We start from the raw sequence: 27,766 nt of genomic DNA on the forward strand, positions 1-27,766 counted from the left end.
GTATAATTTTTATTTTTCAGATCAAATATATTTAATGTGAAGTTAGTTCACATTAAACACATTGCGATAGTCACAACCATTTATCGAAAATTTGAATTGAAAGGCTCACTTTTTACTTGAAACGTTCCCCACCTCAACCTCACGGTATTAAGGCACCGTGCAATCTGTGTTTATATCAATGTCTTGTATCAGATAGTCCAGCTTATTACCAATAGGCCAACTAAATAAAGGTTAAGGGATAAAATAATACATAATAATTTTGCGGCTAGCTATAAACATGTTTCACAGCCATTTGCAATTTTCAATCAAAATTTAAAAGAAGAATTCTTATTTCATTATGTTTCTGGTTAGCTACAAAAGATTTTGGCCTATCCAAAATATGAAGACGAAGCAGAATTGGAATTGGCATTCTTTCAGAAAATAGATTAGTCTTTTGTTCCTGTTCTTTATCGTTGTCAACAAACTGTTGTTTTCTGTTTTACTAGCAGTTTCCATCAGGTGTTTGTGGCATTAGCTCAAGGAATAGTAACTACAGCTGATAATCACATCGTTCGCCGTGCAACAGTTGCAAGTATTCAAATCGTAGAATACTACGTTCGCCAGAAACCATTGTAGTGTCAATTTTGAATATGAAAGCATTGGTATGTTATTCTATAGGAAAGATGAAAAGCTGCTTGATATGTTTCAAATGACCTTTACTAATAATCATGGTGTTGAAAATAACAGAATTCGTCAAATAATGGGTACGTTTGTGTAAAGTTGCACGCACGACGAGCACACATGATTCCAGCAGTGGTTGGCGTTTTACGTTATTAGCAATACTAGCTATTTGTTTTAATTTGTTGCAGCATCTACTACCAGGATACACTGATTTGGTTGATCGATAAGCTATTTTAATATCAAAACGATTTTACACTGATTTATATATCCTACTGAAATAAGATAAAATAGCCTTTAAACAAATGACTCAACACATTCCTAAACTCTACCTCGATATCATTTCTGATCATACGACACTTTCTGGATACATCCTAAAAACAATCGAAATTTTATTGTTTTATTTATCCTACCATCGGCGTATCAATCGCACTACAGAGACGTTTCACGTACAAAAACTTTGGCTTTCTTATCATAATCGATTCAAAAACTACCGACTGAGGTCGCATAATATACTGGAAGCATTGCAAAGCTTGGAAATGATCAAAATTAACAGAACGCAGAATGCAATCGTCTCGCTGAATCTAATTTCGAAGATGGTTTTGTGCATTTTTACAAACGAGCGTCAAGCTAAGAGCAAAAACATTGGCATTTGTAATGGTAATCTAAGCTTGTTTACATTTTCTGAAGTTAACTGCTCTATGATGATCATGTACAGATCATACTATTGAATGTAAAACTATGTTCTAACTCTCTGTAGTGTGAATGGCGTACCATTAATTCGCTGTACCTTTTGACTTTCTATATACACTTAAAACCGACTAATACTCGTGTTACACCTTTGCAGTATCTTGTCTACTAGCGAACTACATTTTGTTCTATCGAATGAATTCAAATGTGGATAACATTGTACCAACTAGCTTTGCATTTTCCGTAATAAATCATCTTTCTTTTTGTGAAACCTAAACAATTATAAAAGTACATAACGCATAGAAAATTTACATACATAGTAAAATCACACATCGCTCTTAATTTCACATGCAATCTGCTAAGCCCTAGCATACTTCGGGTTGTTATTCTCACAGAAATTTTTTTATTGTATGACACTTTTTTGTTTCAATTAAAAATAATATAATTAAAACACGTCCGACCTAAATATTAAATGTACAATTCTAAGCACAAGATCGCGCGAAACAAATCTAGAGTTTTGTTTGAGATGATTGGACTCCCGAAATACAACACCGCATGCAATTACAGAACAGATTCGATCTGGCTGATTTCCTTGCTAGTATCATTCGCGTTCCCATTCACTGCCGGTTTCGACTTCCGTTCGTCTGATGCCTGAGCGAAATTAGAATTGATTGGCTGTTCCGTTGATGGACTTGGTGCAGTTTGGACAATCTTTGGTACCATGGTGATGGGCTGGTCATCGTCGGCGAGATCTTCCGACGGTTCCTCATCGATCGGTGTCAGCACTTCGACATGCACGGGTGTTTCATCCTGCTTGCGGTATCTGTTCGGGGATTAAAGAATATATTTAGATGTTTGTAGATGGCTGGGTTCGATTCCCAACCCCGCACATAGGGTTAGATATTTTGCTAACGAAATTCCCCTGGCCCGAAAAAGAAGCGAATGACCCTAAGGTTAAATCTGCTATAATCAAAACAAAAAAGTTGTGTAGTAGAACTATTAATAGGTATTTTGAAAAATGCATATTATTTATTTATATTTATTTATATTTAACAATTTACGTCCATCTGACAATGAATCTTAATGAACTAAATTACAAATAATTAACCTAAAGTGATAACAAACGATTTCTAAACTGTGCAGAACTAATGACGAAGTCGAAGTTGTCGGTAAAATCGTTGAAGCGACGGACCATTGCTAGTATCGGGCTGTTGGCAGCGTAGTTAGTGTTTCGCATTTTAGTCTGCAGCAGTGTTCGAGGACGAAGGACACGGGTTGGTGCGTAGAGGTTAATTTGTGATAGGAGACCGGGAACATCATATTCGGCGAGAAGAAGCTTAGATACGAAGGTAGCTTGCGACGCGTGTCTACGATCTTCTAAAGTGTGCAGTCCTAGTAATTGACAACGGTCTTCGTATGGCGGCAAGTTCAGCGGATCATTCCAATGCAATTGACGTAACGCATATCTTATGAATCTGCGCTGGACGGCTTCAATTCTTTGGCTCCAAGTTGCATGGTAGGGGCACCAGACGACGTTTGCGAATTCCAATTGTGAGCGCACCAGCGAAAATACAACGCTTTGAAGCACAAAGGGTCCCGGAATTCATTGGATATTTTGAACATAAAACCTAGTAGACGATTAGCTTTGTCAATGATCGCTGAGAAGTGATGGGTGTACGTTAGCCTTTCATCAAGGATGACGCCCAAATCTTTAACATGATCAACGAGTTGCAGCTGAGTTCCAGCGATGTTGTAGTTGAAATTAAACATGTTCCTCGTTCGATGGAAGCTGATAACAACGCATTTAACAACACTAAGAACCATCATGTTTCTTTTACACCAACTATAAAAGGTATCAACGAGATACTGTAGCTCACGGCAATCGGCTTCTTTCCTTATAATTAGAAATATTTTCAAGTCATCGGCGAAGAACAGTTTCCCTCTACGCATTAAGACGAAAGCCACATCATTCACGAACAGTGAAAACAGTAGCGGACCAAGTGTGCTACCTTGAGGAACTCCAGAATGGTTGGAAAAGGACTCAGATTCATTGTCACCAATTTGAACAACGACTTTACGGTGAACAAGATATGATCGAAGCCAACGGCAGAATCGGGCAGTGCATCCAAGTTTATCAAGCTTCGTTAGCAGTATCTCATGGTTAACAGTGTCGAAAGCAGCCTTAAGATCTGTGTAGATCGTGTCCACCTGCAGTTGTTTGGACATTTGTTCCGTACAAAAGGATGTGAAGGAGACCAGGTTCGTCTCCACCGATCGACCAGGAAAGAATCCGTGCTGACAAGTGCTTATGTAATGTTTACTAGCAGAGAACAGCACCTCGTTGACAAGTGATTCGAAAATTTTTGACTCGACTCTCAGCGAAGTGATTCCCCGGTAGTTCTCGATGTTGCCTTTGTCACCTTTCTTGTGTACCGGAAACATGACCGAACACTTCCAATCATCGGGGAATTTTTGCTGCTAAAATGACACATTGAAAAGGTGCGTCAGTGGAATCGCTAAAATATCCGAACATTTTTTCAGAACAGCTGAAGGCATTGCACTTAGTCCTGGAGCATACGACGATTTCGTTTTTTGTATTGCAGAGAGAACCGACTGTTCTGAAATGGTGAATACATCCATATCCACCGCACCAACGGGAACATCACGGGACGCGTTTTCGAGCTCGATGGCAGTTGGCGCATCAGTAGTGAAGACACTCGAGAAGTAACTGGCAAATAGAGAACACTTTGTCGCCGTCGTAGTCGCTACTTCGCCATTGTAAACCATCCTAGACGGAAGACCCGTTTCCTTCCTCTTCGTATTAACAAAAGTCCAGAAGCCCTTCGGATTTCGTCGTAAGTTTTGTTGGATGCGGTTCACATATCCTTTGTACAGCAGTTTATTATAACAGCGGTACTCATTACTGGCTATTACGAAAAAGCGCTTGAGAATAGGGCATCGTCGACCATTGCGTTCGACCAGGGAGGCTTCCTAGGAGGTTGATAATTTGGAACAGATTTTTCAACACAGTCAAGGAGTAACCGATTATAAAGATCAACTGCAACATCTACATCCACTTGATCAAGTAGTACACTCCAGTCAATCAGCAACAGCGAGCGGCGTAGAGCTACTAGATCAGTTTTGCGAAAATTACGACGATTCACAGCTAAAGCTTCTTCATATAGTGGTGAACTAATGGTGGAAATGGATATTTCTAAAGCGGGATCATAGTTATCCAAAGGAACGATCGCACTGGAAGCTTTACTCACTGAACACTCAGGCAAAGCATTCTCATTGACGAAGACAAGGTCAAGAAAACGAGATTGATGGTTGGAAACCGTGCTTACTTGACTTAGTCCGTGAAAAGCCGTCCAGAAGTAAGCGGCTGGCAGGAGTTGTTGTCGAGGATAACGGGTTAGGGTAAGCGTACCCACGTCCAGATGACACCCACATGAGTCCTGGTTGGTTGAAATCGCCAAGGACTATCATAACATCGTTTGTATCTGCCTGAGAAGAAGCGCGCTCTATGGAGTCTAGGTGGAACTGCGTAATAGAACAATCAAGTCGTTTTTCTGGAGGAATGTAAACAGCTCCAATAAACAACAACAACATTATCTGAACGTACAAGATTCTCCGTCGTATGCTACTATTAACGAATTTGTCGTATCCACTCATCATCCAAGTCATCTAGTCGACTAATTGTTGGAAAATATCCATGAAATTTAGTCGTCAAGATTTCCAGTTTGTAGAATTTTTATTACGATATGTTACCACATTTAGGGTGACATCAAGAGAAATATATAGACTCATTTGCAAGAGTATATGCACGAGGCATTTCAAGAGGATTAGTCATGCCTGTTTTGTTGTAAGCAATGAAGGTATTATTACGTTGTTTACGGAAGTACGTTATGGTGAAAATTTATTTGTGCTATTCTAAGCGTTGTTGATTAGAAAATTCATTCCTAAAATATATTGCACAATAACTAGAGAACAACAAGCAAGTTGGGATGTAAACGCATTTAGGGAGTCATATCAGGTTTAAATGGGAAATGATTTCTAATTTGATTTTCAGAATTCGCGAAAATATAATGGTCTGCTTTGTCAGAGAATCGCATAACACAGTGAAGACAAAACCCAAAATGCTCCGTCTACGACTGGCATATTTTAGACCCTCCAGTCATTAAGCTCTCGCCACGAAACTAAGCCTTGACTTAGGGACTTCTATTTTCAGTCGCTTCTTACGACATGGGAGCAGGAACCCAGTAAATCAGCTCTTGGCCGGATGCCACAAGGCCTCCAGGCAGGTGCGTCTGTACACATCAAAATTTGATAGTCGAAATCCGTGTAATTTCATCCATTTTACTTACTTTTTCATGGCGGGCGCAGCAAAGCTAAAGATCGCTGAGAGACCAAAAAGTCCACCGGCAACGTAGAATGGAAGCGAGTATTCCTGCGTCGCATCATACAGTGCACCGGCCAACGGTGATCCAACGATTGTCGCTGCACCTCTGAACAAAATCAGCAAACCAAATGCATTTGTAAGTTTATCCAATCCCAGAAGATCCACCAAAATAATTGACGTCAGCGAGATGTATCCAGCTGTGGAGTTAATATTGGTTTTTTTAAATGACCTGGTCCCCAACTCCAAATTGATCGACTCACCAACTGCTATGCCGAAACCAATCGCCATTGCTACGTACGAAGCATAACTTTGACAGAACGGTGTCAGTGCGACGGCAAACGTTGAGATTACAAGGCAAATGTTATTTAGAAACAGAGCATCTACATTCGGGAAATCAGCTATGTATCCGCACACTATCCTGCCAACGGTATTTGTGATACCAATTATAGAAATGAGGAAGGAGGCTGAGTTTTGTTCAATTCCCTGAAAATATAACCACACATTTTGTAAATTTAAATGATTATTATCTCTTGAAATTCCACATTATCTTACGTTCTCAACGGCTGCATCCACTAAGTATACAAATGGCACATACAGTCCAGCCATACCGAACACGTTGGAAATTCCAATCATCATAAATACTGGATCTTTGAGCAGACTCATGTCCATCATGGCTCCAAGGGCATTTTTGAATGACTCTGGAAGCACCAAGCATGGACACAGGTCATATTCTGCGGGGTTAAACATTTCATTTTATTCATTTCAAACCTAGACATATGCCATTTCATCACTTACGTTCACTTCCTTTCTCAACATCCATCTTAACGTCGCTCCTATGTTCACGTTCGAATTTAGTCAACGAGACTACTGAGTTACGGTAGTTGGTGAGCGATTTCTGTGACTGAAACTCCTTCAGATTGGTGACGGATCCTGAGTAGAAAATATCCTTACGGGACAAAGGACGAACCATTCCGGGTCGATCGACTTTCAACGAAGCTTTGGAAGCGAACATACTTGTTTCATCCTAAAAATAAATTTGGACAAAGGATATGGGTGCAAAGCAAAGAAATTATTAGACGAATGTGTAGTATGTGCGCGCCGATGCGATAGTATGCCTACAGATGCTATGAAAAAGTGCATTACAAGCAACATGCATTATTGGATCCTGAACAGTACAGTTTGTGGGAACGTTGAATAAAACAATTCTTACTCAATCGATGGTAAGATTATTTATGCTTTTGAACTAATCGAAAACACACAAATGCTGTCTTTACAGTTAACCGAATGTCGGTTGGTGTTCGAACGATTGAAAAAATAATGATTTGTCATAAAAAAGATAGAAGTAATACATTGTTTTAATTGCACTTATATATAATATTATTTAACTTAAATAGAGACTTTTACTTTGGATCATTGAAATATGACACTGCTTGTTATCAGTTATTGAACAATGTATTATATCGAAATAGTACAGAAAAGTGTAGTATATTTTGTTAAAAAAAATTTGTGAAGTGTGCAGAGGCTCTCAATCAATAGACCGGTAGACTCATAGTTTAGCAAACCAATCGAAATGTCAGCATACCTTGTTCAAAAGTTCGACTGTTTCCTCAAGCTTTTTTTTATCACAGGTTGATAGAAGAGATACGCATGCCATGCATAAGGAAGGAATGAAACTAATCACGAGCTGCTATTATTATACTAAGCCTATAAATTCCATGAAACTGCAGATGTGAACTCGAACGTAGTGAAATATACATGACATCACCAATGTTATATTTTGGCGGATGCCTTAGCTATATCTTCTCTAACCATACGGATGCATTTACAAATTGCATGTCTGTAAAAGTTATTACTGCATTGTAATTACTAAATTATGGTTAGTTTTAGGTAACTATATTTGAGCTGATTGTAACGCGCAGCATCAAATCAAAACGAAAAAAATCACTTGCACCAAAATTTTCTTTTGACGAAGTAACTCTATTCACATCCGCTAGTTCATGAAACCTATTAAGTCTACTATAGTTATCAGCGAACAAGTAATCGAAGTATTTGGAGCATTTTTTGCGATGGCGCCTGTTTGATTTAGTATGCAATATACCGTTAAGTAAAATGTATACATATTAAGATTGATAAGTAAAAGAAATATTTAATTGTTATTGCTTAGCCCTCTTTTATCAATATTCCGATTACCTTTCGGATTTTATAGAAATGGCAGCTACTAAAGTTTATGTTAACATGATGTTATAACAATATTTTGAAAAAAAATGTAGAAGAAAATGGAACGGTTGTTTGAAACGATATAGACATGATTTTCATGAAAAAGTATAAAAACACCCTTATTGCCTGCACTGTACTCATTTGTTCTATTGCCGGCGAGAATATGATAAAAAAATAGACTTGAATTTGTATCCGTCATGGATTGATGAAAAGAAGAATTATACGCTCTTTGAGCTTTTGGTGCCCCAAGATCAAAGTCAGAGGGAGGTCTTAGCATGCGTCAAAACTGTTAGTTATAGTGAACAGAGATAGCATATAAAACATGGCATTGATGACGTAGACGCTACCATTCGCCGTAGAAATTGTCACACTTAAGAGCACAGAGCAGTTTTCTTTTTGGGCCATGCTAGGACCTTCCTATGTAAGGACTTTGCACAAGATCAATAAATCTTGTGATACTTCGATCTTCAACATCATCAGGCAACCATGAAAATGACGGAAACGCTTGGTTGTTTGCATAGTTCGCACCTTAATTGCATTGAATAGTTCGACAATCACTGATGAAATGGCACACAATATGTTTAAAATAATTACCGTGAAAGTACGGCAAAAATTACAGATGAGCACAGTGCAAGCGAAACAAAATCATTAAATAACAGCGCTGAACACCTATTAAGTCGCCGTATCTACTATTCGCTCAAAAGCCCTAGCAATTGTTAATCTAAAACTAAAGAGAAAGTTGACACAGGAAAACCACGGACCGAACTGTGTACGGGTAAGATTTAACATTGGCAAGCAGCACTGTATAACTAATTAGCTACACCCCCGCTCACTTGCATATGCTAATTCGAATCAATTCACCGTCATATTATCAACCACTAGATGATGATAATAATAATTACAGTCCGATTAGGGACCTAGTGCTGTGGTTCGAACAAGTGGATATATCTATCGGGTGTTAATTGAAGCGACGGCAAGCAAGGCCAATACAGCTAGAAGGCAGCGTAACGGTAGATGTCCAATTCTAACTTAAGAAAAGATTGAAATTAAGAACCGTAGCACGAAATAGTCCAATACTGTAATATGTAGTAGAAATGATAGTAGAGATTGAAAGAGAATCTACCACGTTTGACAGTAAACCCAAATTACTAGGAATACATTTCCAACACATTCTAAATTAGTATATAAACCAATGGTTACAGTATTTAACATATTCAAATTTGTATAAATGATAAAAAATTGGCTGCTACTAACTAAATCTTCAGCGTTATTATTTTTGCTGTTGGTGACAGACCCGCGTGACAGTTTTAAATGCATAGATTTACGTACATCTCCGTTACTACCAACATCACCTCTAGAGCTTGCTTTAATAGCAGCCAAGGATGGTTTAAATCTTTCACCTGTCGAATGCTTACGAACACGGTCGAACGTTGGAACGGATCCATTCTTTGGGATACCTGTTGGTAAGAAGAAAATGTTGAACCCCTTCACCCTTTGATAACGAATTTAACTCTGTGATCCTACCTGACTGATGACTAGAGAACGCTGGTTGAGAGGCATTCCGTGGCAAATTATTCGCGCCATATTCGTTGGCATCGGACTCTGAATTAGTAGTACGTTTCCGTTGCAGGGGTTTCTTTATTTCTATTTGGCTGGATTCGGACGAAGAATTGCTGGAATCGGTTTGCTCGTGGACCTTTGATTCGGCTATCGTGGGCAGCGTAGCAACTGCGTGCATCCCACTCTGTTGTGCGGCTAACTGATCTAGAGCTAAACTAGAGTGTACGCCGGGGTCGGCATTCAGAGGAGCTTTCAGTCTTTTTTCCATTGTACCGTCAGGTAATTGCACCATGAAATAGGAACCACCAATCGAACCGCGTTCCATCTGCATGCGCTTCTCCTCGTACATTCGTTGCATCAGCGGTTTTACTTTGTCTTCTTTCGGGTACCTGTAAAGTAAAATACATTTTTGAGTTTTTTTACAAGCTTACAAACCATAATTTCAAGTCTTACGTTAGTGGCCGCATCATAGCACCGAACACTGCACAGTTCAATATTAGACCAGCTAATATTAGAGTGGAATTCTTCCAGTCGAAATTTTCCAGCAGCATGTTAGCCAGCGGTGCAAAGGCAAATGTACCGAAGCCAGAGCCACATACAGCGATTCCGGTCGCCAAGGAACGTTTGGTTTCAAAATAATATCCAACGGCGACAACCGCTGGCAGATAGATAAAGCCGAACCCGATGCCACCCATGACACCGTATGTCAGCATCATCATCGTCACATTCGTGCTTAAGGTACTGAGAGCAAATGCCACGCAGGAGATTATACTACCAGCTATACAGACTGCTCGGCAGCCATATTTGTTCGCCAGTGCCGAAACCACTGGACCAGCGCTTAAGTACATCCCGCTAAGTAAACTACCCACCCACGCAACCGTACCCTTACCTTCGCCAAAGTACTTCGCGAAGTCATTCAAAAACACACCGAAGGTATACGCGATACCGTCCACTATCATGTTACACATAAACGACGCAAACACAATCACCCAGCCGTATCTGAAACGATATGGTTAAAAAAGGAATTTGTTAGTGAAAAGATATACAAAAGGTTCAATAACGGTTCTACACCTGAAGTAAAGTTTTCGCCAATGTCATTACGCTGATTGATTTTCAGTATAAAACTGCGTTTTTAATATTCAGCCACTGTCACTCAACACGGTCTAGCCAATGTGTGCCGAAACGACAGTTCAATACTTAATGTTTCGACACGATTTATTGGTATTTTTAATGAAATTTATTTATTTTACCGGGTCGATCGTGCGAAGAGCATTCTGTAGGTTTTAAGAGTCGATTTGAACGCTTCTGATGTTTATCCTTTGGAGATTCTGAATTCTCTTAATAATTTCTAATAACCTTCAAAATCTACATTTTGCGCGCGAGTGTTTTTTTTTGTCTTATAGGTCGTTTAACACAACTCAATGTAGTAACTTGACTGAGTCGTGTGTCTACATTGTCCGTTGCAATTTAAAGGTTAGTCTACCTTTTCTTCTTTTTTCGCCTTGCGGGTCGTTATTGTGTATCGAACTTTTTCGGCTTTTGCTTCTTTGTTGATGGTGCTAGTTTTTGGTTTGGAGGTACTAGATGCAATCTTTGTTGAGTGAGTATTTGTTATTGTCTCATCCGGAGGTATTGATTTCTTTACCGTTTGAAGTATAACATAAGATAACTGTGTGCTGAGTTTTGCTATGGTACTGTAGTGCTGGAATATATCCCCGGAAAGCTATGCTGGGTCAGTCATCGGAAATTTAAACTGTTCAGTTAAGTGTCTGAAACTATTATTCACCGGTGACTTCGAATTATATCATCTAATCACAGTTGTCTATGTTCACAAAGAAGATAATATTAAGCACTTCAATGTGTTCAACCAAAACCATGGTAACCAAACCGTTGATGAGAAACGCGTCTAAATATATATACTAAACTATTTATATTTCTTGAATATTTCTTTCTTGAATATTGATTAAAAACGGAAAGATAGAACTATGGTGAAATAAAACTAGAAAGTTAGTTTTAGACATGATATCGGACTGTACACTGAAGTTTTTTTTTATGCGGGGGATACGTACAGCATAAAAAACGCATTAAAAACCGCATATCTTTGAAAATCCGCATAAAAAACCGCATAACTTTGAAAATCCGCATTAAAAAAAACCGCATAATTTTGAATAATCGCATAAAAATGCACATAAGGTGAGAAATATTTTTCAATATTAAGAGCTAGAATACTCTAGGAAGAGCAAGGATTTGAAGTAAGAAAGTTTAGAAAAGCGTGGAGTAGGGTCATATGAGCAAGCTTAGAGTTTCCCGGCTACTTAACTCTTTGTCTTCTGCAACGCAGGAGTCAGGGTTTTTTGGCATTAAATACGAATCACCTGAGTCTGCGGCATATCCAGACAAGCGTAAAGTCACTTAATGACTTATGCTATCGGAACCGTGACTCCCCGGAATCGCAAGAGTGACCTTGGCACCTAACCGACCAGCATCGAGATAACGATTTCCAGAGAAATTCCAACATCGGGAAATTTCTCCGTTGGAGAAGACTAGGCCCACCGCCGGGGACTAGTTCGAGTAGAACGGGAAGTAGCACCGGCAGATGGTCGTCGGGGCGCCTATCAACTGGAAGTCACCCTCCACCCAGAATCGCAGGACCGACCTCGCCATCTGCCTGGGTAGCATCGGGTTCGAAAGATCTTCCACTGCCGGGGAACTCTTCGTCACAGTAGGAAAGATCCACCGTCGGGGACTATATCGAGTAGTCCGTAGCGAATCACCGGCTTTAATCATCGGGGCACCAGTGAACCAGACACAATCCTCCACCGGGAATCGCTGGACTGACCTCGGCATTCTGCCGGACTGCACCTAAGGAAGAATAACTCGTCCGTAAACGGTTGCGGGAGACATTCTTTCGTCGGGGAACTCTCCGCCGAAGTGGGCTAGCTCCACCGTCGGGGACTACGCCGAGTAGTACCGAACGCGACAAACCACCAGGGTCGTCGGGGCACCATTGAACCGGAAGCCACCCTCCAACCGGAATCGCCGGATCAATCACGGCGTCCAACTGGTCAACGTAGAGAGGAGGGCATGTACAATATCATGCCGTGCAAGACTGATATGGCGGTTATGAGACAAACGAAATCTAGCACGACCAGCTAGACCCGGAATCGAGTGAAGTGCATTAGCACGCCTCCCCCCGAAGTATTCATTTTAAATGGAATCCGGGGGATCAGGCAAATGTCGGACTTCTTGGTGGAGTTTAGAGGAATAGGGTTCAGAGTTATCTTCTCTGTTCAGAGTCCCTCACTCTGGCACACGTTGAACGAAATCGGTAGTATGGTCTAACTACTGAATGTGTGCTGGGTCGGCGTAAAAGCTTTACCACCAAGTAAAAAAAATGCACACACAGAGAATTTTTCCGATCTCGCCGAACTGAGTCGTATGGTATAAGAGATTCGGCTCTGCAGGCCTCGGTTAAAAAGTCGAAATTCCGACCGATTGCATACCTTTATTATGAGAAAGATAAAAAGGTTTTCAGTCATTTTCTGTTTTTATTTTCACTGACATCATGAATGCTCCTCATATCCCTAACCCAAAGACTAGTAATTAATAATCTAAAATAAAAATATGAACGGTTCGCTTGTTTTGACTCCCACAATCAGTACCATCTTAACGCATGGACATTGGGCCTAGGCACACAAAAAATCATCGAAAAAAATACACTCAAATATTTGTGACTCTTCAGTACGTTACTGAAAATGGTGGAACTTATAATTGAAATTGTTTTATCAATATCCCAATACATTTTATCAATGAATCGGTAGCAAAGCAGTGCCAAAACGCAAATTGATTCGTATCCCATGTGATCAAACCATCAAAAAGTATCAGGCAAACAAGCAGAATGATACTAGCGGCAAAAAACGCATGCACAAACATGTCGGTTCAAGTTTCAATTTATTTTGAGCAAAACCGAGGATGTGTTTTGGACTACAAGTATACAAAGTTCGGAAGTCAATAAATCTAATCCAATCCAATAAATCTATGTCTGGCAAGCGTTCTGCCGATTTGGATAAATAATTTAGGTTTTTATTCCATTAGGGGCCGTCAACGGACAAATATACAAAAGTAAATTATAATCTTCCACTATGCTTGGACCCTCTTAAACTGGAGTATAATCTTGTTTTTTGACCTAAAAGTGGTCCATTTTCAAATATTCTAGAAGTTCGACTAATCGTTCTAAAAACGAGCGATCCCGTTATATTTGTCAATAATAGAGTAGAATGGGGTCTAAAGCGGTATGGGGATACCGAAAAAAAGGAATCACAAAAAAATGCTCCGAAGCGCAAATGAGGTCGTCGCACAGCTAAGCAACCACTTGGGCCTGAATGTACTACTTCCATTCCGCAGTCTGGCGTCGACGAGGACACCGAGGAAGTAATTCGGAAGCATAAAACAAGGCGCAGCTGCTGGAAAACACGTTTTCAACATTTCCACGGTTTCATGATTTTTCACATCATTTGCCACTTCCTCATAGTCTTACCTGAATGACATCAATGAATTCCAATTATTATTTGTGTTGTTATTTTTTAAAATAATCTTTAGTATTCATACTCACAAATAAAAGTTAAATCGCTGATTTTCTAGGCGTGTACATTTTTTTATTCAACCTCGAATATAGTGACTCATCATACTCTAAGATTTTAAGAACATCGAAAAAAGTACCTTCGAAAAAAGTGCCTTACTGGATTTAGCTTGGAAAATATTTGGCCATACAGATGCCAGATGTATAGTCTTTTTAACGACTGCTTATTTAGTCAAAATCGGTTCAAAAATACCATCACACAAGCTTACCAAAAATGAACTACGTGACCCCACTCTACCCTAATAGTATTTTTCCTCATAATAAAAGAAACCTTGTGATCTTGAAAAAGAGTTATTTAAATTTTACAATGTAGTTTCTACAAGTTAAATTCAAAATTTCACTTTACGGTCGAATGAGGAAAGCAATGTCAAAATGTGAGCCACTTCCCTGGCGGAAGTTGGCTTGAACTTTTCATCGTTGAAAATCTAAGTGTCCTCTTCTGGTATTAAACTTAGACATGCTCGGGTAAACAGCAGTCTGGTCTATTAGTTAACCACCGGTGCTGTCTATAAAATGTGAGTTGGTAGTTTGTTATTATTAAAAATGTATCATTCACTTAATTTTGTACATACGTCTTCCCAAGCCAGTTATAACAAACGAGTGTACAAGACGTCTATTGAATTATTTAAAAAAAATAACCGACCTCAACAAAAAAATTCGTACGCAAAGGGAAAATATTGCAAACAGCAGTTATTTCTACTTTTACAACGAGGATGGAACATGAATGAACCTCAAGGCGAAATGCGCGCTTAGAATCAAGCTTGTATCAATTGATGTCAAAGGTAACAAGACTCGGTGAAGTTGTAAGTTCATTGGAAAAAATATGGCTTTTTCTGAAGTTAGATGTCGACTCGGACCAGTTTCATCACATCAGGGATGTTGTACTGTTCACAATCAAGAAGTTCTAAACAAATCTAAACCTCTTATCTTTCCAATGGCTGTTACAATATGTCTCCTTTCGGAAATCTTAGATTGAAACACGATTCTTTTCTGATATATTCTGCTTTATCATTTTAATCGCTGTTAACTCTACCTTAGAGTGTACGGGATTTTGTTTATTTTTAAGAAAGCCACCTGGTGTTGGAATCTATAACCATGTATTTTCTTAATTTATTTTGATTGTTTGTTGGCCTATTTGGCTCAAATTTGGAGGTCTTAGAGTAACATGAAGAACCATACTACTACACGTCTATTAACATCAATGATGGCGGTTCCTTAGTTCAATATTGGTCTAAAGACGGCCCTGCCCACTATCTACAAAACTCTACAATGGCTCAAGTTTTAAAGGCTAAAAAATCGAAAAACAAATTTATTGCATATTCGGAGCACCAGATTTCAAATTACAGCCATTACTTGCCAAATTACAGAGTTTTTGGAAAAGGACCGTTGCGGTAAACGTGTTATCTAAAAAATTATTCCACTGATCTTCATTTTTTTAAATCGTTTGTATCTACATTCTCGTGTACTTGAACGGTTCAATTTTCATCCAAAAATTTTGGATCCTTTGCAATTAATTTTTGTTTAAAATATTTAATACAACAAATATCGATTTTTGTGTCAAAATGGTTTTTGCCTTTCTCATATAAAGAAAGGCTATCGAATCGATTTCCCAACCGAGGCCCGGAGGGCCGAGTATCATATCCCATTCGATTCAGTTCGTCGAGATCGCAAAATGTATGTGTGTGTATAAATGTGTGTATGTATTAGGGTGGGGCAAATTGATCGTTTTTTCAGCACAGCACTTTTTTGGTTCCAGTTGGGGTCCCAAACAACTGTGCAAAATTTGGGGTCGATTGGTTTCAGCCCGGCGTAGCGCATTGTGTTTGAAATTTGTATGGAAAATTAGTATGGGAAAACCTACTTTATTCATTTTCAATTCTACAGACTACAATTCTTCCTGCAGTATGTCAACAAAAAGATAGAAGTGTAGTCCAGGATATGCTGAATAACTTTGCAGAAGGATGTATGATGTTAGAATGTCTCTGAAACAAGTTATAGCAGTTCAAAGTTCGATAGATCGAATTAAATTCCAAAAATCTTTTTTTGCCAACACTATGGGTGTACCAATGATATTTCATATAGTATACCAACATAACATTATATATTTTGGATTTACCACATTGGTATGTTTGGATGAATTATTCAAAAGCCTTAGCTTAATTTCATGGGAGTAGGTAGTTTAGCAATAGGGTGTAATGAGGGGAGAGGGGGGGGGGCGGTCTTCTATTATCTTAATTTTATAAATTTGAAATGAAATAACTGAAATATTGCCGAGTTGGAGTGTTCAAACGAATTATTTTAAAACATTTACACAATCCACAGATTCCAAGCTCAACAGCAATTTTTGCTTCAGGTGATTGAGCAGCATCGAAAAGAGCATCCTATCAAATCATAGTGCGTATTAAACTGAAATATAATCAATGCAATCCTCCGACACATCAGCTCGACATTAGTTGATTCAGTCTATAACTTTACTTCTATTGATATAAGTCAATGCAGAGGGATACAGTATGTTTCGTTTCATCGTTACTATTATGTATAGGACATTGTGCAAATGTTTTAAAATAATTTATCTGATCATCCCAACTCCACAATATTTCAGTTATTTCAATTCAAAGTTGTATATATTAAAGCTCTCTCCTCACTACGTCATATTGGTAAACTATCTACGCCCATGAAATTGAGCTAAGGCTTTGAATAATTCATCCAAACATACCAAGGTGGTAAATCTAAAATACATAATGTAATTTTGGTATGCTATATGAAATATCATTGGTACACCCAGTGTTGGCAAAAAAATGATTTTTGACATTTAATTCGATCTATCAAACATTGAACTGCTATAACTTGTTTTAGAGACATTCTAACACCAAGTATCCTTCTGCAAAAATATTCAGCATATCCTGGACTATACTTCTATTTAATTGTTAGCATACTGTAAGAATAATTGTAATCTGTAGAATTGAAAATGCATAAAAGTAGCTTTGCCCATACTAATTTCCATACAAATTTCAAACGCAATGCTCTACGCCCGGTAAAAACCAATCGACCCCAAATTTTGCATTGTTGTTTGGGACCCCAAATGGAACCAAAAAAGTGCTGTGCTCGGTTGATGTGGTTATTATTACGTTTTCCCATATAACAATGCCCCACCCTAGTATGTATGTGTGTGTCAAATAAAGTCACTCAATTTTCTCAGAAATGGCTGAACCGATTTCGTTTCCGAGCTAATTCCACACCTATTTTCCAGCAAACTCTTAACCGATTTTTACAAAACTTGATGTCAAATGAAAGATATAATACTCCCATTGACTGTTATTGAATTTCATCCAGTTCTGATTTTACTTTCCGGAGTTACAGGCTGTTTATTGCGGTAACATAGGAGTTTCTCATATAAACCGGTACACTCGTGATACCTGATAGGTTTAAAATCTATTGAAATGAACATCAAATTACTTCGATTTCCAGGCCTTATCACTGGTGGCGAACCAAAGATTATTGGAATATATTGTCCACTATCGATAATTCCGGAAGTCCCGGGTTCCGGTCATATTCCAGATCTAAAGCCACTTCGGCGATGACTGAACCCAATTTCACTAAACTGGTCCAAAATGGATGGTATAATATGAAGTTCGGTATTAAACCCTCCACCTACCCCTCCACCTCCTATCCTCAACCCCCACCCCCTCTCTCACCCCCACTCTCTCAGACCAACCTCCCACTTGCATTCCCTTCATCCACCCCGTATGCTAAAATAAGTTAGATGATTCATGACGCATTCTCCCCCTCCCAATAATTATATTCCTTCCCTTCTCACATTGAACTCACGCTCATTAATCTATATAAATATTATATATCTGTTTGATTCAAGTGTATCAATATCAACATGTTTCTTATCAGGTTCGTGGCAGTTGTGCACTTATATATATGCTTATAAAGTGTAATAAGAATGTAATATACATTTCCACAATGTTATATTGAATGTAACCAAGCATTAAATCATAGTTTGGATAAATGAGAAAGGAACAATTGCACCACTAGGTGGATTAAAACAGGTTTTTTTTTAATTTGAAAAAGATTGTTTTGGGAAACCGAACCGTTCAAGTACACCACAATACATTTTTCTTCAATTGTTTTTAGATTTCAGTTAAGCGGTTCGTATTGTTCAACGCAAGCCTGTGCAAAAAATGCGCTTCGGGAGAAGAGTTACTTAACACTGCCTCCATTGTATACAACAAGATAGGCATGACTAACTCACGTGGAATGCCTCGTGTATGTATTATTACTAATAAGGTTATTGGCGCGTGTCTCATATCTGCGCTCACAACTCGCGATATCTGTACTGTCACAGTTACTCTGACTTTTGCTAACATAGATAAGAAGTATTAATATATTCAGTATATCTAACGAATAACGACTCATCGCCTTATGATGATTTCACAAGCATTGTATCATTGTAGCAGAAATAGCCTTCGCTCATTGTCGGCAGTGAAGCAAATGCTCATTACTGCATTTGGGACAGCTCAAATATCAATCTTAGAGGCTGATGGAATACATAAGTAATACAAATCTACGTATTCTGAATGTAGAAAACCGACCAACTTTGGCGAAGTTTGGAAGAGAGAAGGTGTTACGATTCACTTTTAACGAGTTTCGTATGAATTGAGAAATTGGCAGGTTCAAAATGAAACTATACCGTCTCTATCCCACAGTAAATATATTTTTTTCGAACATCTTGATGTCAAACTAAATGTGGTAGCATATCGTAATCCTAAATCTACAAACTGAGACCTCTTTTTGGAAAACATGGTGACTAAAATTTATGAATATTTTCCAAAAAATATTCAACTAGACTACATGGATGACGTCATGGATTTGACAAACTCGTGCATAGTAGCATCCTACGAACAAGCTTTTCGTATTGTTAAATCGACTAGGCGAACCTCTTGGTGTAGGGCTTGAAAGAATGAGAGAGATATGAGAAGAATTTGGAACCGGCGTCAGCATGATGGATCCAGGGCTTTCAGGTCAGCTCGTAGTCTTAGATCTGCAGTGGGCTGGCTGTCGAAACCTATACACTAATGTCTGTAGTCTGAACGAGGCTAGCAGGTTAAATAAAATTCTCTCCATATCAAAAGGTTTTCAGAGGAACTCCTTAAAAACCAGAGATGGTGATTCCAGTCTATCCTGGAAGCGACGCGTGGTCATGGAGTTATATTGAATTCCGAACGTTGGAATAATATTGGATTCCAAACTTTGGAGTTATATTGGATTCCAAAACGAACTGGTCTGCTTACATTGAGTTCAGAGTCAAGAAAGCGTAAATAGCCTTCGGGCAGTGTAGTCGAACTTTTGGAAAGATCTGTTGTCTCAAACTTAAATACATCTATTGGATTTACTCGACAATTGTAGGCCAATACTGTCATAAGGATTACGTGTGGTATCAGAGGGGATAAGTGATGACGGTCCAATCAAAGCGAAGCCATCTGCGCATGCTGTCGACCGGCGATTTTACGATAACTCTGACTTCTGCCCTTGATGCTTTTCTAAATGTCAGACCATTACACATACACCTTAAGCTAAAAATACTATCATGTACATATAGACAGCAAGTTACTGGCCTTTGCAAGAGTAACCATATTGATCTTGCTAACAATCATACACGACTGTGGTCACAAATAGTTATATGGGGCGAAGAAATTTTTGCTCCCAACGATATTACACTCACATGTAGTTTTCTTCATAGAACATTCAATGTGAAGATTCCCTTGCCAGAGGAGTGGTTGTCTGGCTATATGGAGAGACAACAACAAACGCTAGTGGCCTGTTACACTGACGGCTCTTTGATGGGGGAACGTGCTGGTGCTGTTGTCTACTGTCTCGAATTTAGATTGGAACAGTCTCACTCGCTAGGTAGATACTGTACTGTATTCCAAGCAGAAATCTTCGCGATTATGTGCAGGGTACAATCGACCCTTCAACAGAGTTTGTCCGGCAAAGTTATAAACTTCTGCCCTGATAGTGAGGATGCAATCAAGGCCCTTAGATGGGGCAAAACCACGTTTCAAGCTAGTGATCGCGTGCCGAACCCAAATCGAAGAACTAACCATTGTCTACCTTGTCTGGGAGCCCGGACATTCCGGTATTACGACGAATTGGCCAGGACAGGTGAAGCGATTGACTTCGTGGGTCCGGAGCTCGCCCTGCAAATTTCGACAAATTGGATACGATAAAAAATCCGATTCTGGGCCTCGTACGAGAACCGCAATTATTGGAGAAACATGTCACCAAACAAAGGCGATTCTAGAACTGACCAGGGCTTTAACCGCCAACTGCAAACTCAATTATCACATGCCAAATATTCAATGCGCAGAATCAGGGGTCTTTGTGAATCCGTGTTTGAACGACTGGAACTCATTGACATACTAAAATTTCTATCCAATGCGGTAGAGTTTTTGGCTTTCGCGCAGGCGATTTAAACTACCTACTTGTGAGTTGAACTTATCAGCTGTTTTTTTTCGTGCTTTTTTCCCACCCTTCCAATGCTACTTTCTCCCTCCTTTTGCTCATTTTCTTCTGATCAGAGAAATCATGAGACGGCATGGCAAAGCACAAATCCCCGACTACACAGGGGGACGTTGCATTTGAGCCGATATATTCCGATCCCTGATATCCACACTGAGTGCGTATCATGGACCCCAGAAAAGCGACTCCACCATCTGGACCTATCTTATCGGCCCATAGACACAAGGGTTGGGATCTACGGTCTTTATCCCTTCCGACGTCACCAGAAATTTAGCATCTGAGAAAATACCATCAACCTATATTTAACTCAGTCTCATTGGGGTGAGAAACATTCACTAATGGCACAATCATTATCAAACCATTGAGAGATTGGTAAAAGACTTTTTGAAACCGCGAGCACCATGTTTCTACTTACTATGGTACTAGAAAAGTTGAAACCAGGGAAAAACTGAATAATGTTTGTCCAAATTACTGGGTCAAATGCCAGAGTCAAATCGCATATTGTTCACGTCATTTTAGTAACAATACTGTTTCTTAGGAACGATGCGAAGTGATTGATATAAGTATCGACGCAACCAATCGATTGCAGGACGCGAAAATAACGAAGTAGTACGACACCTTCTTTAATAGAACCAACAACGACACATCACCGTATGTATAACTGCAAAATTCCTTATATATACTCTACCGTTTGACATTTGTCAATAAAGCATGAACAGTAGTAAGCAATTTGAAAAAAAAAACAAGTCGGTTGCCTTTTGTCGATGCATATCGTTCATCCAAAAACATGATTCAACTCTCATTGGTGTCCCCTAATGTTGTATCCTTAAAAAATGCGTGTTTTAATTTTTTCTCGTATTCTGTCTTGGTAGTAAGGGCTATATTATAGGGCTGTATTTATCCAACAATCCAAAGCATTTCAAAGATATCAACTTACCCGCCGTCCGGTGGAGGTGGCATATCATGGTATTCACACATTCCATCATCGTCTTCAGGTGAGACCTCATCCTGCAGCTCGGCTGTTAACCTGGATGCTTCTTCACACGCTATATCACTATCAGTCTGTAACAAGATACACAAAATACGGAAAGCCGAATGAGTTTAATCATAAGCTACTATCGTACTTCGCAGGGTTATTGTTATTCGGTGGTGTACTGTGATGGAAGAAACAAATGTATCTATATACTTTTAATCAATCTATTTTGGCGGACAGTTAGCTTGATGAATGCTGTTGCTAAGTATCAGCTCCATGTCGCGACACTGCTGGCCTCGGACTATGTTGTGATCGAAGAGATCAAATTACCAAAACAACAACCGGCGGGCATACCGGGTCTCGAAAGTAAGATACACTGACAAACAAATTGATATAATCAACGCTAATGAATTCGTATGTCAACAATTTATTATTCCACAAAAATTAGATGAACTGGTATCAAACAAAGTGCCGTCTATGCACTGGTATTCGCAGTAGAGGCGATGAGTGGAGAAAATAATGAGAGTGCGATATCAGTTCTATGGCAAGAAAAACTTTAAATTTGTTTCGAAAGCAAATATGTGCTCAATTTTGTCGCAATTGGTAGGGATCTGCAGTCATTCAGAAATATTATTTTTTGTGGGTCTACCTACCTATGGTAATCCAAATCATTAAAAACTGAAAAAGTTTAAATAATGGACGTGAAGTCTGAGCATTACTGGCATATTTTAAATGTATGTCTTCTCATTGTACGTAATCGTAGGTCGCGGACGGATTCTTTGCTCGCTTCCTTTATGTCTGCTCTGAGAAAACGATATCGATCTAATTAAATCATTTTCAGTATACTGTGTTGCAATAGTCCCATCTTTGCACGATCAACAGACACCGACGAATGTTCATCAGCAGCCGAAATTTGCCGCCCACAACTTAAGGCACAAGATATTTTTCAGTGTATGAGATAGAATGAACCAGTTGCACAACACAATTAGCGTTAATCAATAAAGTGGAGAAAAAATTAATTGATGAACATCCCTCAGCTCCGACCCCGTCAAGAACCGTGACGGCTTTCGCAACATGTGAGTATGATGTGAGAAAAAATGTTCTTTGAAAATTCTACCCGCAGCTGAAATTCATTACATGCTATAGTTCCACCCACTAAAGGTACAATCCACTGTTGCAGTTTTGGGCGACGACGAAAACGTCACCAATGCTGTTGCCGCCTTGTCTATCGTCAATGGCAGCTACACGGCGTCTACCTTTGGCACGCGATCACAAAATCTAGCAAAAACATTCAAAGATATAGAAAGAGAAAGAGGGAGGCTAGCTTGACATGTAGAATAATTTTTAGCATTGACCTATTTTTAGGTCTTCAATTCGGAGGGAACTCGGTGAACTTGACGGCGACGCGACGGACCGCGTCCGGATCTTTATTGAGCAGTTTTACAGTTTTGTTTGAATCTTTGCGACAGTAACGAATTACTGTTCTCATGCGTATAGCCGAACTACTGAAGCATAACGAAATCAGAGTAGGATGTATGGAAGCTAACCTAAATCCGGACCAAACGTTTATTTTCTTGTTGATGTAGTTAAAGAATGCCAAGTTAAAGTTATTGTCTCACCGCCATGCGAAATGGTAGAGTATCATATTTAAGAATGTAGAGTATCATATTTAAGAAAACCTCAATTAACTGAATTGTGAAAGATTCAATTTTTTGTGCTTTTGCTTCCAGGTTCTTTTAACTAAAATTTGGGTTGAACCTTTCACTCAAACTCATTTTTTAAACAGGACGGAACACTCGATACAGTAGACGAAAGGCTAAAATAAACTGACAATGTAGCTCTAGAGATCTAGTTTTTTTCGAGAATTGTCCTACTGCATCTGTAGTGCTAGGTTCTCGGAAGGGATCCCCGTCTGAATCATTCACTACAATTGCAGATGAGATGAGAAATTGTCATCCGTGCTGTTGGGCCGTGATTCTGAATGTGGTATTCATTATACGGTTCAGATATGTGCGGACATAGGGACTTCGCGATCGCGTGTATAATTGCGAAAGGCTCGAGCGTTTATACGGTAACGTGTTCGATCACGTGTGCGTTTATATATATAGCGTGTGTTAACGTGCATGCGACTTCATGTGTAATTCGTAGTAATGCTGCCTAAGCTCGACTTCTGCAAGCAGAAGACAAAAAATTAGTCCGTATGTTTTTAAGCCCGTCTCTAATGACCCTGCCGCTTCTAATTTTCCGATCTAAATATTTCACATTCTTGCTCTCACTTCAGCACTATAAGTCGAAATAAAAAAGGAAAAAATTCTTCCATATCACTAGAGGTACCGGTCATGTCGCCATCTTGTCTAGAGAATATGAGCGTTATTTTTCAATGGACCAACGGAATTTGTTAACTTAAGTTGCTTGGACGAAGGGTAAAGATTTCCGGACGTGACCGATGCATGATCGCGCGAACAAGGGCGTTTGTAGGTTCTCGTGTGAGACTGCGTTTGTTATTCGTAAGTACTAAAACGTTCACCTTATTACCGGGGTGTTATCAAGTTTGTGCGATCATGGGCGTAGGTGTACGTGTATGATTGTGCAGGGCTCAAGCGTTCGTATGTTAAAGTGCTTGTCGCGTGTACTAGCGTGTATGTGACTCCGCATGCATAAATTCTCTTTTGTAACTGTGTGGGCATTCGCATATTCGTGTGTGGAGTAACTAGAGCAAATTCTTGACCAACAACCAAAATATTTTTTTCTGATTTGTTATTTAGTTAAATTTTTTACATACCTGCGTAATGTGGCAAAATAAAGAGCATGTCGAAAATTGTTAATTTTTTGTGCATAGATGCATAATGGTGATATTTTAAGGGAGTTATAATTGTTTTTCAATATATATCCAGCAATATCGCTTTCTAGTGATGATGACTGTATTAAATAAGACAATATTATAACAAACGTAGTTGAATGCAACTATTTGTATAAAGTCAGTTTAAAAATAACTGTAAATAGTAGTGTTGCTGTGTATTGCACCAGCTTTAAAAAAAACCCTTTTTAAACATTTTGTTCCAAATTTGAATGATCAAAGATCCGGCGAGATCCAGCAAAGTATCTGAAGCTATATTACAAAACAAGATTTTGGCTATCCAAAGAACAATCAACCGATCTTGTCCGATCCACAAATTCTAAGCGATTTGGAAATATTGAAACTTTTACTAAGGGATCATCCATAAATGACGTAGCATTATATGGGGGAGTTTTGTATTTTGTGATGATGTGTGACGACAGGGGGGTAGGGGGTCATGTCATGATACATATCTTTTTAAAGGGGAATGACTAACATCGTTTGTTATTTTTTAATTTTTTTTGCGGTGACAAGGGGGGAGGGGGAGAGTTACCGTTGAGCTACGTAATTACCAGGGGGGGGGGGTATTTAGAGGTTTGTAACGAAATGTTACGATGGGGGAGGGGGGTGTTAAAAACCACTCAAAAAATGCTACGTCAAGGGACAGGTAGAGCCGGTGCAATGTTACGATGGGGGAGGGGGGTGTTAAAAATCACTCAAAAAATGCTACGTCAAGGGAAAGGTAGAGCCGGTGCATTGTACTTCGTTTATTTCGTTTGTTTGGAGCAGGGAAAAGCCCGTTCAAGCAGAACATAACAAATTCTCTCTTGAATGGGCATAAAACCTCCTCATCTTTTCGCATCAACAGATTACATCAAATCCTAATGATACACATAACATCATATTCAACTTAAACTAACAGATATTCTGCAGGTAACATACGCTAACAAAACAAACATGGTATACTCTTATACTATGAACTAGATAGGATTCGTTTAAATTTACGGTTAAGTACAGAACGGGAGAGGTGAAAATCGAAAACATCACTACATTGATTAAATATGCGACAGAAGCTGGAAATGGGTTCATTATAACCATAGTTAGTCCGTGAAACAGGTAAATGAAAGAAATTATGAGTTCGCAAATTTCGGCTTCTGGTGTTAAAGTTTAGAGTCCGAAGAAGCTCTGGACAATCAATATTGGCTTTCATTAGATCAGAAGCAAATGAAGCTTTAGCGACATTTCGGCGAACACTTAGTGTATCAAGTTGTATTAAATTGCATCTGCTGTTGTAGTTCGGCAAATTTTCTGGATCATTCCATGGGAGATGACGAAGGGCAAAGCGTACAAACTTGTGTTGGATTGCTTCAATTTTCTGTACACCATTCTGGTAAAATGGTGACCAAACAACCGATGCATACTCAAGGGTGGAGCGAACAAGCGCACAGTAGACCGATTTCAAGCACTGTATATTTTTAAAGGATTTTGTGACACGAAATACGAAACCTAAAACTTTGGAAGCTTTCGCGGTGATGTATGCGATATGTTCTTTGAACGATAGGTTTGAATCCAGCATAACCCCAAGATCCTTCACCACAGTTTCTCTTTTTAAAACTATCCCAGATAAATTATAATCATACGATAGAAGTGAACGCTTCCTTGAGAAAGATATTACCGAACATTTCGAGGCGTTAAGGACCATTCGGTTTGCTATACACCAGGTAGCAAAATTATCAAGCTGTGATTGGAGAAATTCCTGATCAGTTCTACTTTTCATGATGTGGAATAATTTGAAGTCGTCGGCATAAGAAAGTTTAGGGACCTCAATACTATTGTGAACATCGTTCAGATAAAGAAGGAAAATAAAAGGTCCGAGATGACTCCCCTGTGGAACTCCGGAAGTAGCGGCAAAAAATGATGATGTTGAATCGCTTATTTTCACAGCCATTTTACGGCCCATTAGATATGATCGTAGCCAAAGCAGCAGTGAACCATTGAATCCGAGACGTTCAAGTTTAGCAACAGCGATACGGTGGTTGATCTTATCAAAGGCCGCAGAAAAATCGGTATATATAGCATCAATTTGATATCTCTGTTGCATAGCACGCGCAATGGTAGATGTGTAAAGGACAAGATTACTGCTGGTCGAGCGTTTTGGCATAAAGCCATGTTGTTCCTCAGCGATATAACTGGAGCAACTATGGGTTATGAACTCTAGAACGATAACTTCTAGCAATTTGGAAATAGCACACAGCGCAGAGATTCCTCGATAGTTGCTAATATTAGATTTGTTGCCTTTTTTGAATACAGGGAAAATATAGGAACTTTTCCAACAGTCGGGAAAGACACCTGATTGAAGTGATGAGTTAGTTGAAAATTAGCGAGATCGGCTTAGCAAGGGTCATCGAGCATTTTTTTATTATTAGAGAGGGTATTCCATCTGGGCCAGGGTTCGATGAGCCTTTCAATTTCACACAAGCATTGATAACGGATTCGGGCGTGATGAATGGATGTGCCCCGATTGGTGGGTGAGTGGGAACTTTATCAGTAGCCTGAGAAATGTGATGGTCATCCAAAGTTTCGGCGACGAAAATGCTACTAAAATGTTCGCGAAACAAATTGCAAATACCTTCAGTGGAATTGGCTTCTTTTCCCTCTAGTGTCATGGAAGTAGGCAATCCGGCTTCATTCCGTTGCTGTTTAACGTATCTCCAGAATCCTTTGGGATTATGTTTCAATTTCAGCTGAACACTACGTTGATAAGCACTGAAAAGTCTCTGGTTGAGTTTTTTATCTCGCTTGTTGATCCGAGTGTAGTAATGCTTAGATTGTGTAGAACGGTGCTTCGAGAACTGTTTAAAAGCGGAACGTTTGGTAGATTTAAGTCGTTTTAGGTTGCTATCCATCCGAGGAGGAAAAACTGGAGTCTTGTGGGTCTGTTTCGGAACAAACTGATCGATAGCATAAGTGATAATGTTGGTTGTAACCATGACAGCACTGTTGATATCGTTGCTTTGCAGAAGCTCATCCCAATCTATACCGGACAGAAATTCGTTCATTGATGCAAAGTTCGCTTTGGTGTAATCATAGAACAAAGATTCAGAAGTGTCCTGGTAACTATAGGGCATACACTCCGAGATTACGATATGCAGAGGTGGATGGTGCTGGCAGGACTTCACAAGTGGCGATGGTGCTTTTAATATTGCGCAGTTACTAATCAACTCAGAGCTAACGAATGCAAGGTCGAGAGTACGAAGATTGTTGTTC

General features: G+C 39.3%; 1 protein-coding gene across 7 annotated transcripts in view; it reads right to left on the reverse strand.

Annotated features, from left to right (window-relative positions):
• Window positions 1-431: 431 nt before the first annotated feature.
• The window catches only part of LOC131683451 (monocarboxylate transporter 3-like), an 82,082-nt gene continuing 54,747 nt past the window's right edge, over window positions 432-27,766 (reverse strand). For 6 of the 7 annotated variants that reach the window (XM_058965451.1, XM_058965453.1, XM_058965452.1 and 3 more), the window contains 9 exons: window positions 21,628-21,752; window positions 9,980-10,525; window positions 9,491-9,915; window positions 9,221-9,423; window positions 6,545-6,773; window positions 6,302-6,480; window positions 6,010-6,232; window positions 5,715-5,946; window positions 432-2,170 (listed from right to left, as the gene is read on the reverse strand). In XM_058965451.1, coding sequence (XP_058821434.1) covers window positions 1,909-2,170; window positions 5,715-5,946; window positions 6,010-6,232; window positions 6,302-6,480; window positions 6,545-6,773; window positions 9,221-9,423; window positions 9,491-9,915; window positions 9,980-10,525; window positions 21,628-21,752 — 2,424 coding nt within the window. In that variant the 3' untranslated portion in view covers window positions 432-1,908. The remainder of the gene's footprint in view (window positions 2,171-5,714; window positions 5,947-6,009; window positions 6,233-6,301; window positions 6,481-6,544; window positions 6,774-9,220; window positions 9,424-9,490; window positions 9,916-9,979; window positions 10,526-21,627; window positions 21,753-27,766) is intronic. The other variant, XM_058965458.1, reaches the window with a different exon arrangement.

This window comes from Topomyia yanbarensis, chromosome 2, assembly GCF_030247195.1.
Source record: "Topomyia yanbarensis strain Yona2022 chromosome 2, ASM3024719v1, whole genome shotgun sequence".
Classification (NCBI taxonomy): Eukaryota; Metazoa; Arthropoda; class Insecta; order Diptera; family Culicidae; genus Topomyia; species Topomyia yanbarensis.